The sequence below is a fragment of the Camelina sativa genome, chromosome 16, assembly GCF_000633955.1.
Source record: "Camelina sativa cultivar DH55 chromosome 16, Cs, whole genome shotgun sequence".
NCBI classification, from domain to species: Eukaryota; Viridiplantae; Streptophyta; class Magnoliopsida; order Brassicales; family Brassicaceae; genus Camelina; species Camelina sativa.
In genome coordinates, this window is record NC_025700.1 from 13528093 (window position 1) to 13545362 (window position 17270).

The 17270-nt window shown below is 37.0% G+C and overlaps 2 protein-coding genes and 1 pseudogene across 2 annotated transcripts; all 3 read right to left on the reverse strand.

The window, feature by feature from the left end:
* On the reverse strand, positions 4472–6151 carry LOC104750477 (LEAF RUST 10 DISEASE-RESISTANCE LOCUS RECEPTOR-LIKE PROTEIN KINASE-like 2.8). The gene is made up of 5 exons (XM_010472273.2): positions 5330–6151; positions 5154–5246; positions 5011–5034; positions 4874–4900; positions 4472–4759 (listed from the first exon to the last, which is right to left on the reverse strand). The coding sequence occupies exons 1-5, from the start codon at positions 6033–6035 to the stop codon at positions 4713–4715; spliced, it is 897 nt and encodes a 298-aa protein (XP_010470575.1). The 5' UTR covers positions 6036–6151; the 3' UTR covers positions 4472–4712.
* Positions 6544–7041, reverse strand: LOC104753634. The gene has a single exon (XM_019237763.1). It carries the CDS (start codon positions 7039–7041, stop codon positions 6544–6546), a length of 498 nt encoding a protein of 165 aa, XP_019093308.1.
* Positions 13872–15200, reverse strand: LOC104753635 (annotated as a pseudogene).

Genomic DNA, 17270 nt, shown 5'->3' on the forward strand with positions numbered 1-17270 from the left:
CGATAACTGTTTCGTCGTCCAACCAGTTGTCCTACTCTTAAGCCGATCCCTGACAAAAGAGAAAATCTTCGTTTTCGACCCTCCCAAACTTTCAGGGATCCCTAAATAGGACCCCATCCCACCCAGTTTTGAAATCCCAAGTACCCCTTGCACCTCTCGCTTTTTCTCGTTAGAAATCTAATGCCCGAATTGAACCGATGATTTATCGAAATTAATTTGCTGTCCCGAGACCACTTCATATTTCTTTAAAATATCCAAAACTGCCCCACACTGATCCTTATCCACCTTAAAGAAAATAGACTGTCATCCGCAAACAGCAGATGTGTTATCGTTGGACACTTGTTAGCCACCTTAATCCATGTGATCTGCTTATCTCTTTCAGCCTTCCGAATATTAGCAATTAGCACTTCCATACAGAGTATAAACAAATAAGGAGACATGGGGTCCCTTTGTCGAAGCCCTCTCTCTGGAGCGATTAGACCATTTGGTTGGCCGTTCAAGAGAACTTTATACTCAACCGAAGTAACACAAAACATAATCCAGGAGATCCATTTTTCCGCAAAACCCATCTTCCTTAGCAGTGCGTCCACAAATCCCCACTTTACCCTATCATACGCCTTACTCATGTCCGTCTTTATGGCCATAAATTTTCCTTTGCAGGACGGATTAGTATGGAGGCCATGGAATATCTCCTGGGCAATCAGACTGTTATCAGAAATCAGCCTCCCAGGAATAAAAGCTGATTGGGTCTCCGTGATAAGACTTGGTAAAACCAATTTTAACCGTTGACACAAAACCTTAGAAATTATCTTATACCCCACATTGCACAGACTAATCGGATGCAGCTCAGCCATCCGAGTAGGCCTAGCCACCTTTGGAATAAGATAAATATGCGTCCAATTTAAACTTTTATCAAAAACCCCTTCGACAAAGAAACGGTTAACCATGGAAACCAAATCCGCCTTAATAATCTGCCACGCTTTTAAAAAAAACAAAGCAGTCATACCATCTGGCCCCGAGGCTTTATCCGGGTGCATCATAAACAACGTCGTTCGTACCTCCTCGTCCATTTTTGGGGCTGTTAGGCGCCCATTTATCTCCTCCGTAATAACCAAGTTCACCTTCCTTAAAGCCTCATCAAAAATAGCTGGATTGGTGGATGTAAATAAATCCTCAAAATACAATACCGTTGTAGTGCAAATATCATCATCCTTCGTCGACCAAAAATTATTCCTATCATATAGGCGTGTAATCCTATTTCGGGCCTGCCACTGCTTAGTATGAGCATGAAAGTATTGTGTGTTTTTGTCTCCCACCTGCATCCATCTATTCCGACTTTTTTGATGCCAGTAAATCTTCTCATCCCGATAGGCCTCACGCAGCCGAGAACTTAAATCATAAATAACACTCGGAGGAACCGTATCATCCGCCTGAACCAAATCCAACTGTCGTTTAAGATCCTCAATTGTTTCTCTACCAAAAGGAACCTGCGCTTTACGCCATTGGGAAATGGCTCGTCTGCAACTGCCAATCTTATCCACAATAGTAGTGGAGTCGGGAGCGTTATTGCCACCCAGCCATGCGAAATGGCTTCCATCAAACCCGCCTTTCCAACCCAACGTCGATCAAACATGAAACAACGCTGTCCTCGCGGCCTTTTGGCACCAATACTAACCACAAGAGGTCTATGATCAGAGGCGATCATAAGGAAATACTCCGTAACCGTATCCGGGAACAGATCATGCCATTCCTCATTTCCTAAGGCCCTATCCAGTCTGCACCGAATTGGTTTCTTGTCCCGCCAATCCCGCCAAGACAAGCAATCACCAAGATAAAGAAATTCCAAAAAACCACAATCCTGAATCATCCCGTTAAAAGCCCGGAACGTAGAGGCGTGTCGAAGCTTACCACCACGTTTCTCATGATTCCCTGTTAGTTCTTTAAAATCACCAACAAAAATCCAAGGGGTGGATCGTGAAGAGCTGATCCTCAAAAGTCTTTCCCAAACCAACTCACGGTTTTTGGGGACCGGATCACCATAAACAAATGTAATGTGAAAAACCCATCCATTATGAACGGCCTCAATATCTATTAATCTGTTTGTTGCCAATAAAATAGATATATCAAAATCATTATTATTATAAAATAAAGCCAAAATCATCTTTATCAAAATCATCTAATAATTTTTAATATTATTGTTTTGTATTATAAATATTAGATTTATTTGAATAATATGTAAAACAAATTCGAAAAAAAAATAAATGTTTCTACGTGTTGTCGTAATGTGGCCTTTTAAGGTCAAAACATTAAGTTAGAAAGAGGATAGTGAGAGATCTGCCTTATCTTGTTGTAAACAATGCCTCCATACACTTCTCCTAACGATCGTCACATTGAGTCTGTTCTGAACATCCTTGTCTAGCTTCTTGGATGCTGGAATCAGTCCTTCACCATGTCTTCTATTGTTTTTTTCCTTCCAGAGTGAGTGTGCCAGCAGTTGGAAGGAATATCGCAGTAGAAACAGACAAACCTTCCCTAGTGACGTATATGTGAGAAACAGATGGTTTCGAGTTTCCAAGCGAGCCTTGCATAAAACAAATGAGGAGTCTGCCCCAACATCCCAAGTTATCATTTTGTCCCCCGTTGTTAAGCGATTATGTATTGCTATCCAAGCTAAGAAAGAGAACTTTGGTGTGGCGTGAGTGAACCAAATACCTTGGTACCACTCTTTGGTCGGCTGTTGGGTCCTTGTTGCTCGCCATACTTCTTTCACGTTAAATGTTGCCCTAAAGCGACCTGTTCCCTTTCCAGAGGACCACATCCTCTGTTTCCATCAATTCCTTAGTCAAAAGCTCCTCTATAAGTATTTCTATTTTGTTTAGGTGGTCGGCTCTATGTCTTTGTCGCCTATAAGACAAGATTACATGAGCGAAAGCGTCCTGGAGACCAATTCCCTCATGGCCCTGTTAGAGCAAACAGGGGTCCCAATGGAGACCAGTTGTCGTGCCAGAAGGAGATACTCTTCCTATTTCTGATTTCAAACTTTACAAACTCAGCGGCAAGGGACGACCAATAACCACAATGAGCGACCAGTAGGAGCCCTTGTGGATCAGGTATAACCTCAACCATTGTACCCACAATGAGTTTGAAGATAACATTCTCCAAATAAGTTTTAGGCAGCTGACCTTATTTACTTCTGCAAGAGAGCGGAGCCCAGCCCTACTTCCTCCTTTGGATGACACGCTTCAGCCCACAACACTTTCTATTTTTTCCCATTTAACTTCGGACCAGACCTTAGGAAGGCAGAACACAAACTATCAATTTTTGTGATGCAAGCTCTTTGCAATCGAAAGGCGGACATTAAAAAGTTGGTAAGACTGTGGATCACTAAGATTATAAGTTGTAAACGTCCTGCAAACAAGAGATGGCGAGCTGTCCAACTCCCAATTATGTCTCTAATGCGTTCTATAAGAGAATTGTAGTCAGATGTTGTCATTCTATTAGTTAGCAAAGGCAAATCAAGGTAGCGCACTGGCAAAGAACCCGAGGTAAAAGGAAAGCAGCGAAGAATCTCCTCCTTATCATTGTCACTTACCCTGCCATGTATAATATCGACTTTTCTAGACTGCTTTTTAAACCTGAGAACTCAGCAAATTGATCAAATAGCCGCAATATACCCTCGATGGACCTTTTATTCCCATCGGTGAAGACCAACAAATCATCAGCAAAACATATGTATGTCAATTATAAGGTTTGACAGCAAGGATGGAACCCAATCTTCTTTTGCAGAATACCCCTATCAGTCATTGTGGATAAAACTTGCATAAAGATAACAAATAGGTAGGGAGACAGCGAGCATCCCTTGCCGATGTCCCTCGTACTATGAAACAAACCGAACAATTTGCCATTTACTTATACCAAAAAAGAAGGCGTGGAAATGCAAAGTTTTATCCATTTTGTAAATCTATTTTATAAATATTAGATTGAATTAATATGATATTTAGTAATATTATAATCATTTATATTTTATAGAGAAAACAGATGTAATCATTTACTTTTTGTAAATGACGTTAAATCAGCAGCTACATAAGTTTTTTTTTCTATTGATTCAAAAAGTAAATGATTACGGCTTTAATTGGTGACAAAAAACAAAGCTTTACTATTTGTACAGTTTTGATTTTTTACCAATCACAAAAATTTTACCAAAATTTTTATAAAAAGCTTTACTCTGAGCTTTTTGTACAACTTTCATGTACAACTCTTTATTACAGCTTTGAACTATTCCGTAAAAGCTTATAGCTTTTCTGTACAGCTTTTGGCTACGTTACAGATGAAACCCTACATCAGTTTTGTTCAAATGACATTAAATCAGCCACTACTTACCTCAATTATCTTAAACGACCCAAAACCATGTCGAGTGTTTTTATATGAGATGCTTTTATTAAAAAATAATAAAACGAAGGGAGAAGAGGAATGAAGAGAGAAGAGGAAAAGAGAAGATACATTTCGTTTCTAAGACAAAAAAGTGACAGGTCTAAACCACATAAAAAAATTTTGAGTTTATTGAAAAAAATAAAAAATAAAAAATTTTAATAATTTTTTTTTGAGCAATCATCAACGTCGCTGGAGAAGCTCTAAACCACATATTTAACATCACTTTTTATTAAGTGATTCAAAATGAGGTCGTTTAATTTTTCGACATCATATTAGTGATGCTAGAATATTCGTCTCCTGAAGCGGTACACCAGGGTAACAAAAATACCTGATAGTAAACAACAATGTAACAGAGAATGTTTGATTAGCCAATTTGTAGTATAATATATAGCCCCTATTGGCAAGGAGAATCAATATCATAATCTCTGGGCAGCAAACTAACCTATGAGACTCAAGATCGACACACCCACTGTAGAAACAATAAATAAGTAAAATTTCGGTAGCATAGAACCAAAGTAAATCGCTAATATAAAAAATCATTAAGGAAAAAATGTAACTCAGAGAAGAATGATTAAGTACCTAGTATCCAACGAACAAATACGTCTGCATCAATCAAATGGCACGAAAAAAAAAAAGTCAACTAGAGCTGAATACAGAACTTTGAAAACAAAAACGAAAAGATTGTTTTTTGTTGGTAAAATGATCCAATTAAAGAAACTTACTCTTATTCGAACCGCATGATAGGCTATAGGGGTCTTTACAATAGCAGAGGAACGCACGTGAGGTTTGATTATATCCACAAGTACCCTCAGCGTCTATGAACATTGAATAATCAAAATATATTTAGAGAAATTTTGTAAATATATAGACACCAACTAAAATCCAAATTCAAATATACCTTTTGGTGGATGACATTTAACTCCTGGTGTTAAGATTTCGTTGAAGCCATGACATTTACCATGAGAGGATAAACATTGTTGACAAGCATTCTCATTGATCACTACCTTCACTTCAAACCCTTTTCTTAAAACACTTTCCAAATTGGTCACATTCAAATCTTTCTCTTTTGTAACGAAACTTGTAGGAACCTTCAAGGTGAAACTGGAACGGCAGTTCTCAGGTTTTATACCAGGGTTTTCAGACACTGAGATCGGACCTATATCAGGACATGTGTAGCTAGAAAGGCTAGGAGGCAAAGAGGAACATTGGTAGAATACGGTGATGGTCTTGTAGGTCGGTGAAAGCTCGAAAGTTTCGGGAGGTAAGGTTGTGTTGGTGAATACAGAGGAGCAAAAAGAACCTAGAAGGTCTTGTTTAGCAAGTGTAAGAGTATTAGATGTCTGATCTAAATGAAGAACAGAGTATTTTTGGTTTGATATGAATAGAGAGGTGATGTTGTTTTTGTTGCAGTGAAGCTGCAACAATGGGTGACCGCAATCTTTGCGACGGTTCCCTCCCGAGAAGGGGAACCCAACGGTGATGTTACCACACTGAAACGGAGTCTCACACCAGCCAAGTCGTTGATTACTTGAAGCACAAGGAAGAGGGTGAATTAAGGAGAAGATGAAGAATATGATCAGACAAAAAGTGGGAAGATGGTACATGATTTGTTTGGTTCATGAACAATTTGTCTTTGTAGTTTGATTTGTGTTGAGAGAAGGAGAGAAAATGTATTAATGAGGTAGAGAGAGATAATCAAGCAGCCTCAGGACCATGTCAAGTGGGGAGAGTGGCCTGAGGACCATATCAAGTGGGGGGACAAAAACATAGACTAGGGGGGTCACATGTCACGTTTATTTTTTGTTTTTTTCTATATGATATTTTTTTAAAATATCTCTCTTAGCATTGTGATCATTCTTTATTTAAAGAAATTGCGGGTACCCCAGCAATGGCGGATCTAAAAACGTATTTAACTAATTAAAATATAGTAACAATAATATTAATAAAATTCAAAACCAAAAAATAAAACGTTAAAAAGTTGTCAACAAAAACATATTAAGAAGTCCTACAAAACTATTGTACGATCTTATCACTAACCTCATTTGTTACTTTATTTAAATGCTCTTTTTCGATAAAACAAACCATACAATCATTTAAAAATTGATCACTCATTCAGTTTCGTAAGGTAGTCTTCACAATTTTCATCGCAGAAAAGCATCTCTCGACTATAGGAGTGACAACAGGTAAAGTTAAAACCAACTTCAGAAATCGATAAACAAGAGGATGCAAAAGATGTTTTTTTGTCTCCATCATCACACGTGCAAGATCTCCAAGACTCTCCAAATCAGCAAACCTTTTATCTTCACGGATATTGTCGATGTAAATACCAAGTTGATGCTTAAGAGATATCAACTCCATAGAACAAAAATCTTCTAGATAAAACTCAGATAATCTCACAAGTTTTGACTGGTCAAACTCGTGGAATGAACCAAAAGGGATCAAAGACACAGTGCAACCAAGCAATTCAGTGTTTATCTTATCAAAACGATCATTAAACTCTTGAATTTGCATATCCAATACAGTGTAAAAACATTCCACGTGACAATGATGCAAGTTTGTTATGTTGGTTCTTCGTCCTGGCTTCTTTAAATCAACAAATTCTTCTTCCATGATGATCAACTCAGTTTTATGACTCTCACAAAAAAAATTAACTTTTTCAACCACAGAATCCCATCTATTATCCCTGAGATTGTACAATTGTTGCTTGGTTGATTTCACTAGAGACATATCATTCAAAATGTCTTGATCTTTCCTTTGAAGAGCCACTGATAAAGTATTTGTGATCCCAAGAAGAAGTAACAACAACTGTAAGTAGAACACAAAATCAAAGTTGTGCAAATATTTGATGAGACCATTAGCTTGACGTCTTTTGATACCATCACTCCCTTCGCTTTAGATATACTCCAATACTTTCACAATAGAAGAGAATAAATCAACTAATCGTACTAAGGTATTGAAGTGAAAACCCCATCGAGTATTACCAGGTCTCTCTAATGAAAGCTCCTTGTTCAGTCCCTTTCCTGTCTTAATTTCACATTGACTAATTCCTTCTTCGATGATCCTTCGTTGGTCTTCTCAAACCATATATTTCCTCTTACAAGAGGCTCCAACCACATTTAACAAGACTGAGATCATATAAAAAAAATCACCAACTTCAAAATGATTTTTAGCAACTTCCACGACGACCAATTGAAGCTGGTGAGCAAAACAGTGTAAATAATATGCAGTACTATTTTCTCTTAAAATCAAAGATCTCAACACATTAAATTCACCTTTCATGTTCCTTGTTCCATCGTAACCTTGTCCTCTTATTTTTTTTCATACTCAACCCCCGCTTTGCAAACAATGAATCAACATCACATTTCAGAGTTGCAGAAGATGTATCTTGAATATGAATAAGACCAATAAATCTTTCTTTTACTATCCCATCTTTATCAACGAAGCGAAAAACCACTGCCACTTGCTCCTTAGTAGAAACATCTGCAGACTCATCCACCAACAAGCAAAATACATCATGATTAACTTCTTGAATATAGATTCAAGAACTTCCTCTGCAAAGCAATGCACTAGATCAGTCTGAATTTTGTGAGACACCATCTGATTATTTTTTGGAGCATTCTCCAACAAAACCTTACTTACATGCTCATTTTGATCTGCAGTATATTTCACAAGCTCGATGAAATTTTCTCTATTAGCTGATTCTACTAACTCATCATGACCTCTAGAAGGTAATCCTTGCTGTAATAAATATCTACAAGCATCAATTAAAGCATTCAGTCTATTTTTGTATTCATTGTTTACTGCATCATCTTGCTTATAAAAAGCATGAACAATTGATTGACCTTGTCTCATCAAATTATCAGCCATTTTCAATGCATTATTGTGAAAACTATTCACTTCTCCCACATGACCACTCAATCTCTTTGGATTTTTCCATGTATCAAATCCCTTTGTTACAAACTCATCACTTCCACCTTTATTTTCTGTGTAATATCTAAAGAAATAGCAAACCAAACAAAAAGCCTTGTCTTTCTGCACACTATATTTCAGCCAATCACCATAATGATCAAACCAAGTTGATTTGTGACCACCAGTGCCGGTCCAGCAACATTGGAGGCCCAATACAAAAAATAATTGTACTTTTAAAATGAGGCCTGATAATATTTTCTTTTAAATTGTTTTTCTCAGTAAGTCCAATGCAATTTTTTAAATGGAGTTTCAACTCAAAGAAATTTTTAAAATGAGGCCTCAACTGAAAACAAATTTAAAAAATGAGGCCTTTTAAAAGAAACTAACTCTTAAATTGAGGCCATATAAGTAAGAAAAGAAACAAAAAATCCTTACAGAATGGACTTTAGAAAATTGAGGTCCAATACCTATGTATCATAGGAATGTGTCCAGGGCCGGGCCTAGTGACCACGAGGTTGATAAGGAACCTTAACTTAATATTTGTGTCTTACCTCATCTCTTTGGTTAGGATTATATTTCACAGTTTGGTGACACCAAAGAGGAGTGTCGATCGACACCAGGAGGGAAGATAGGTTCAGGAAATTCAGAAATAAAAGCAAGAGTTAATTCAATAAAAACAAGAGTTAATTCAATAAGAGAGAAGATAGGTTCAGGAAATTCAGAAAAATTATATTAAATAATTGTTAGGATTAATTAAGAACAATTCTAGAACTAAAATCACAATGGTAAAATTAACCAGCTCTCGCTGCGAAAATTATCTAAATCTAAAAACTAGAATTCCAAATCTCTTTGCAAATCTTAATGATTAAACTAGCATTAAATTCAGGTTTGATAAGTTCACAAAATCCTTAAACCAAATCTCTTTGTGAATAGGTATATTGCTCGTCCAAAAGCAATAAAAACAAGAGTTAATTCAATAAGAGAGAAGATAGGTTCAGAAAATTCAGAAAAATCATATGAAATAATTGTTAGGATTAATTAAGAACAATTCTAGAACTAAAATCACAATGGTAAAATTAACCAGTTCTCGCTGCGAAAATTATCTAAGTCTAAAAACTAGAATTCCAAATCTCTTTGCAAATCTTAATGATTAAACTAGCATTAAATTCAGGTTTGATAAGTTCACAAAATCCTTAAACCAAATCTCTTTGTGAATACCTATTGCTCATCTAAGATTATTTCAGGAAATTAATAACACTCTCATATCTATCAATTAACCTAAGATCAGATAGGTTGCTCTCCCTACTCTAGAATACACAATAAACCAATCTAGATGAAGAACTCTATAGATATTACCCTAACAATCTGATAACCTAATAATTCATGAATTCCTTTGAAAACCCTAAACCTAACAAGAGATCTACTCAGACATGATCAATGAAATAAAAATCATGAATAAAATAGATATCATTAAGAAATTAAAAGAAGAAGTAAGGGAGTTCTGAATCTTCTTTGAAGGAGTCTTGATTCTTCTCTCCAAAAGCTCTGACCTAAAAATCTTATTTATATTCCTAAAACACGTCCAGGGACTAATGATGCAAATATGGAAAACTTTGGGGCAGCTTTGTAAATCTTCAAAACTTTTGGGAAAACTTCCGATTGTTCTTGTAAGCACTGCATCGATCGATGCTTTGGTTGCCTCGGTCGATGCATCCTTCTGAACTCGTCTCCCAACTTCACAACTCAGCCTCAATGCTTGAATATGCTCAAAATCCTCTTATTTATCTCCATTATGCTCCCATCCATGCTAAATCCTAAAGACTCAAAAAGACTCTAAAAACACCAAAAGACTCTATAAATAAAAAAACTTATATCATGGCAAAAAACACCTAAAAATCATGATATATCAGTGGAATCAAGGCAATGAAGAGGAGGATGTTCTAGTGGCTCAGTTGATTGTTGTCTGGCTTTTATTAGATGGCTAGAGTTGAGTCTTTAGAATGTTGTCTAGGATTGATGGTTCTTTGGTTGTTGTTTCATTTATTTATTGGTTTAGATGTTATGGTTTAACTATTGGTTAATTCACTACAAGTAAACATGGAATTACCGACTACAAAAACTGTCACTACACAGTCGTAAACTACTTAGTAACGACTGATTTGCGATTGACTTACGTAGTCGCTAAACAGAGCGTCGTTAAAATAATCAGTTGCGAAAGAGTCGTTAAGAAGCTACTAATTGACAACTGATAATATTGGTCGCTTTTCCCTCGCCAAACAATCGAGAAAAGTTGCGACTGAATTGCAACGCCTGAGCGACTGGTTTGGTTACTCATTTGTGACTGTATTGGTTACTGATTTGTGTCTGTCTCGGTGACTGTTTTACGACTGTTTAATTATCGATTTATCATGCTTTTTAAAAAAATCCAGTTAAATTGAATTATTTGATTTTGTAATAACAAATTAAAACTGATTATCAAAACTATAACTAAAACATAACAAACATGAAATTAAACAAAGACATAAGTTTCAACATACATAAGTTCTAGAAAACATACCAAACAACTCACACCAAGTTCAAGAGTACAAGTACAACCATTACAAAAGTTTTTAAGTTCATGAGGGAAGGAGGGATAGTGAAGGAACCTAAATTTGATCATCAGCAGGGTCGGGGTCATTGGTTTGAGACTTGAAGAAGGCGAGAAAGTTTCGGTTATTTGCGCTAAAATACTTCTTCATCATCACCAAGTGTTTGATCTCTGCTTGTTTCTCAACTGCAACCCGCAAAGCCTCAGCTGCAACCCGTGAAGCCTCTACTTCACGCTCTGCTTGTAGAGCTGTTGTTGCTCTATCTTGCAGTTGCCTTCTTCAAGCTGTTGTTGCAGGCTTGTGAAAGAAGAAGAGCTTCCTGGGAACTTCCGCTTCCCGTTGATGTAACTCCCTAGACTTCCAACTCCAAAGTATGTTCCTCTATCGCTTATGAAAGTAGACTACATACACAAAACAGAGAGAAAAAGTTAACATATTTACTTAACAATGAAAAACTTAATAGCTTATTAGAAAGAAGCAAATTACCTGAAGAAATAGCTCATCATCCTCCTCTTGAGATAGCTCTGATCGACATGAAGTACTATTAGAAGACTCGTCATTATCCAGAGCAGCCAACTTAGCTTCCCTTTTTTTCTTATATGCCTCATGAACTGCTTGCGCTTTCTTATCGACAAAAGTACCATCTTTTTTGGTATGAGTCCTGATGAAAACTTCCGGAATAGTTGGCGGTCTTCCCAATTCCGCTTCCAGAAATGTTAGACAGTGAAAAGATTATGATGTAACTCACCATCTCTTGTTCGATTTGTAAGTAAGAATTTGGCCCTGATACATATCTTGTGAGGACCAAGACCATTACGGTCAGACATTCGTGCTCCTGAAGTGGTTGCACTCTTTGCTTCTGTGTCCTAATATTCACACATTTCTTTCCAAAGAATACCCTCAATCCAAGTCGGTTTCACTTGATCTCGATGACCTGCTGCCTTGGAAACCATGTCTTTTATACGGCTTTGACAAATGGTATAGAACTTTTCTTGAACCACAACGGTTAGTGAGGGATCCCAAGTGTTTGTTTTCTACAAAAGAAGAAGGGAGACTAGTGTTTGTGATCAAAAAACCAAAAAAAAATTAAAAATACAGAAGTCAAATTGAAAGGAGTAGAAGTGTACCGCAAATTCTAAGAAGTATATTTCTCTTCTTTCATTAGAAACACAACCCCAACTACATATAATATGGCCCATCAAACTTGTTTGTAAACACTTTTGCAATCTTTCGGGTAAGTTTTGACTTGTCCTTACCAAACCTTCAAACACGAACAAATCGAAAGACCAATCAATATGAAACACAAACAAATCAATACTAAAAACAAATCAATACAAAAGACCAAATCAATTCTAATCCAATATTAAAAATTCTAATCAATCCAATACCAAATCAATTCTTACCAAGTGGTTCCAGTCTCAAATCTGGGAGAGAGGATGGTGGTATATAACTCTTGGCCTGGCTGGACAAGCATGTCATGTAAAGAAGCGAGTACATCAGCTGGGGGATTTGATTGCCTTAAACCGTCATCCTCAGAATCAGCTTCGTCTTCTTCTTCCTTATGTGAGTTTTACGCTTAAGAACTGTGATGCGATGCAGAGGATGCTCGAGGTTGAGGAGATGGTCGAGGATGATTTGAGACTGGAGGTTGAGGAGACTGTCGAGGATGATTCGAGACTTGAGGAGACTGTCGAGGATGATTCGAGACTGAAGGTTGAGAAGACTCTCGAGGTTGACTCGATAATTCTTGTGTATTCGTCGCTGAGGCGAGAGGTTGAGGAAAAGGACGCATGGTTGGAGCTACGCTGGAAGGAGATGCTCCAGGAAAGCTCCTCGAGTTCTGACAAAGATTTGTCGGAGTTGGATAGTCCCTGTAAGTAGGTATCGCTGTAGGCTGGAGTATTAGGACGGGAATTTCCTGAGAATCAGTGTCTGGGTTATTAGGGTTCGCTGGCGTGAAGGCATATTGGCTGGGAAGATTAGCGGGTCTTCGATTCGTTGTTTGTGAGGTTCCAGTGGTTCGATTTGAGGGGTTTCTTCTTCTTCCTCCTATTTTCATTACTCCAGCCATCAAAATCGAGAAAGATACAAGGAGGGACTATGGTTTGTCGATTGAGAGTAATTGAGGTCTACGGTTTTTTTAGGAATAAACGAAAGAAGAAGAAAAAAAAATTGAGAAAGAACGAGGGATTAGGGTTTTCTCAGGGAAGAAGAAGAATGAGATTTGGGTTTTCGCCAAATTGTTAAGGCCTAAATTTGGTTTCAGGCCCAAATTAAATAAACCAGTCGCTAAAGAGTAGCTATTTAGTCACATTATTTGGCGACTGTCAAAGTGGTCGCCAAATTAGTCGCAAATTGGTGACTACACTGCGACATTATGAATCAGTCTCGAATTAGCGGCTATTAGACGACAGTTTTATTTTAGTAGCCATTGAATAGTAAAACAATCGCAATTCAGTCACGAAATTTAGTGACTGTGTTTTAAGTTGCAACTTGTAGTCGCCAATTCCATATTTTCTTGTAGTGATTGGTTAATGGTTTATTAATTTATTAGATTAATATTTGGTTATTTCCGTTGTTTGATTAGAATGTGGTTAGGTGGTTAGTGGGTATAGGATCACTAAATTATTATTGTTATATAAAAAAAAAGGGTCGGGTCGCTTCAACCTCTTCTTGAATCTTCTTGGATTTCAGAGGAAAGTTCAAGCATCTCAGAGTTTGATGATAAAAATATAATACCGTGAAGGTCATACACTCATACTCTAGGGAAGAGATTCTATAAAGTGATGTTGTACATGTTATATGCATAACAAATAGAGAATATATATAAGTACAAGAACACAATTCAGTTGCTACTATCGTGCTTATATAGGTTCCACGGCGGTTCTTGGATCAAGTCCGTGCTTAATATCCTCTGAAAGTGTTGATGATTCTTTACTAGGTTCAGTGGGAATTTGCAACATGTCTAAGAGGGACTTCAGTAGCATCTGATGCTTTTTTCTTTTTGATCTTGGCTCGGCAACATAGGCAAAGAAACACCAAGGAAAAAATAACACCTGATATAGTAAACACCGATGTAGAAAAACAGAGAAAAATGTTTGATTAGTGACTTTGTAATAAAACAATTTGAATTATCACTGGGGAGGAAACTAACCTATGAGAATCAAGATCAACACATCCCCTGTAGAAAGATTAAAGAAGTAATATTTGTAAGCATATAACCAAAGTAAATCATTAACGAACAATTGACTCAGAGAAGAAAGGTTTATGTACCTATTATCCATTGAACAAATGATTCTGCATCAATCAAATGGCACCAAAAATAAAGTTAATACAGAACTTTGAAACAAAATGAAACTAATTAGAGATTGTTTTTTTGTTTGGTAAAATGATCCAATTAAAGAAACCTTATAACTCTTAGAACTGCATGTTAGGCTATAGGGGTCTTTACAATAGCAGAGGAACGCACGTGAGGTCTGATTATATCCACAAGTACCCTCAGCGTCTATGAACATTGAATAATCCAAATATATAGAGAAATTTTGTAAATATATAGACACCAACTAAAATCCAAATTGAAACATACCTTTTGGTGGATGACATTTAACTCCTGGTGTTAAGTTTTCATTGAAGCCATGACATTTACCATGAGAGGATAGACATTCTTGACACGCATTCTCGTTGATCACTACCTTCACCTCAAACCCTTTTCGTAAACACTTTCCAAATTGGTCACATTCAACTCTTTCTCTTTTGTAACCATCGTAAGAATGATCATGGTGAAACTGGACGGCAGTTCTCAGGTTTTTTTCCAGGGTTTTCAGACACTGAGATCGGACCTATCTCAGGACATTTATAGCTCGAAATGTTAGGAATTAAAGAGGAGCATTGGTAGAATACGGTGACGGACTGACGGTCTTGTAGGTTGGTGAAAGCTCGAAAGTGTCGGGAGGCAAGGTTGTGTTGGTGAATACAGAGGAGCAAAATTAACCTAGAAGGTCTTGTTTGGCAAGCGTAAGAGTATTTTTGGTTTTAGATGAATAGAGTGGTGATGTTGTTTTTGTTGCAGTGAAGCTCCAGCAATGGGTGATCGCAATCTTTATGACGATCCCTCCCGAGAAGGGGAACCCAGCGGTAATGTTACCACATTGAAACGGAGTCTCACACCAGCCACGTCCTTGTTTACTTGAAGCACAAGAAAGAGGGTGAAATGAGGAGAAGATGAAGAACCCGAACATCATTTGTTTGATTCTTTGGTTCAAGAACAATGTGTCTTCGTAGTTTGGTGGTTTGTGTTGAGAGAAGTAGAGAAAATATATTAATAAGGTAGATAGAGATAATTAAGCACCCTCAGGACCATGTCAAGTGGGGGACATAAGAGCAATCCCATTGCACATCCTGTGGGATGTCTTTTATTTATTTAGTAATATAATAAAAAAAAAGTTTTATTCCTAATATTTGAGAGACAGAGATCTCTGCACCGATTCTTTTAGATCCTCAGAGACCCGATAGGTGTCATTTGTTGGTTAAGTATTGTTTGTTTTTTTTATCTCTTCTTCCTTTTCTTCTTACTCTCTCGACAAAATCGAAACAATGAAATACGAAATCGAAACGATCGAAGTTCTGATCGGATTCCAGAAACTCGCCCACATGATCTCGCCTCGTCGTCTTCTTCTTCGATTCGGTCCAACTCTTCGACCTATGGAGAAGGCTGTGGAATACAAGAGAACCCTCACAGCTGCCAAATTAGAAAAGGTAATCGCAATTGCTTATTCTTGATCTCATTGATTCCCTTTTTATTTTTATTTTTGTTCTTTTGCCGAATATGTTTCAATTTAGGGTTCTGTTCTTTATCTATCTCTTGTGTTTCTTCCTTGTTCGTTTGTGTTTGGGATTGTCGATTGGGTTGTTTGATATTTTATAAATATTCTTGTTTCGTTTAAACTTGGTTACAATTTGGAGATGTAATACAAGACAAATTGGTTTCTTATGATTGTTAAAGTGTTTAAAACAGAGCAATTGGATTGGATTGTATCTTTGTGATTATATCTTAGAAAACAGAGCAAATGGATTGGTTTCTCGATTGGATTGTATCTTTGTGATTATATCTTAGAAAACAGAGCAAATGGATTGGTTTCTCGATTGGATTGTATCTTAGAATATTGGACTGGATTGTATTTTTGTAAAACACAAACTTGGTTAAAGTGTTTTCTGAGTGTGGAATTGGATTGTACAATTGCACAAATACTGACTAAACTTGAGGTAGAATAGCAATTTTCTTTCCCGGTTATCTTTATCCTCTTTCATATGTGAGATACATCTGATGAAGTTGAGCAGGCATCCTTGGTGATAGATACTGACTTTCCAAGCTTGGTTTTAGGTTGGAAGAGTTATAGAACTATTTCGGGATTCAGGTGGTCAGTCAAGTGGCACAGATCAGGGTAGATGGCAAGCTGAACTTGCTCAGGTCTTGGTGAAACTGCTTCAGCTCTGTTAAAAGAGGCTTCCCCTTCGTCATTGGATTTTTCACCAGCAAACCCAAAGTCTGTGCACATGAAGAAACATTTGGCTTCCTCAACACAGGAGATGCCCACACCAGTAGCAAAACAGCAATGGCCCTCAGGCCGTGCTAACGGTGGATTTTTCCCCAGCATACCCAAAATTAATGCACGTGATGAAGATCCTAGTTCAAGAGGTAACACAGCTCCATCTGCAAAGAAGAAGCAGTTGACTTTCTCCCCTAGCTTTAGTTTGCAGTCACGAAAGCGATCTTTCTCCCATGAGAGGATGCTTGAGAGTTAGATGGAAAATGGTTTTGGTTTGTTTGATTGTTGCTTGTAAAACAAGTTCTCTGAATTCTTAAAAAAATTTGACACCCAAGGATGACTAATGGGATACAAAAAATAAAAACAAGAGTGTGATCTAAACTTAGATTAATATTATTTTTAGTATTATTAAAAGTTTGTGACACTCATTTGAGGTTGTAAAATGACCATGCTCTAAGAATAGACTTGGGCCTTGAGGTGTCACATATCAAATTTATTATTACTGTTTACTTAAGAGAATGGCGGGAATGCTATATAGTAAAACTTCTATAAATTATTAAAAACATCTATATCCCTATGTTCAGCAAAGTCCAGTCCTTAAAGAAAAAAAATCTATAATGGAGCCTTGGCAAAATCCAAAAAAATCTAAAATCCCTTAATAATTTTTTTTTTTCTAAAAAAAATTAGGTCTTCTTACTTTAAGAGCTTTTCCAGCATTCATAATTGACCCATGTCATTTGCTTATCTTGCCAGGCAGAAACAAGCCATAGACGACAAAAAAAAAAAAAAAAAAAAG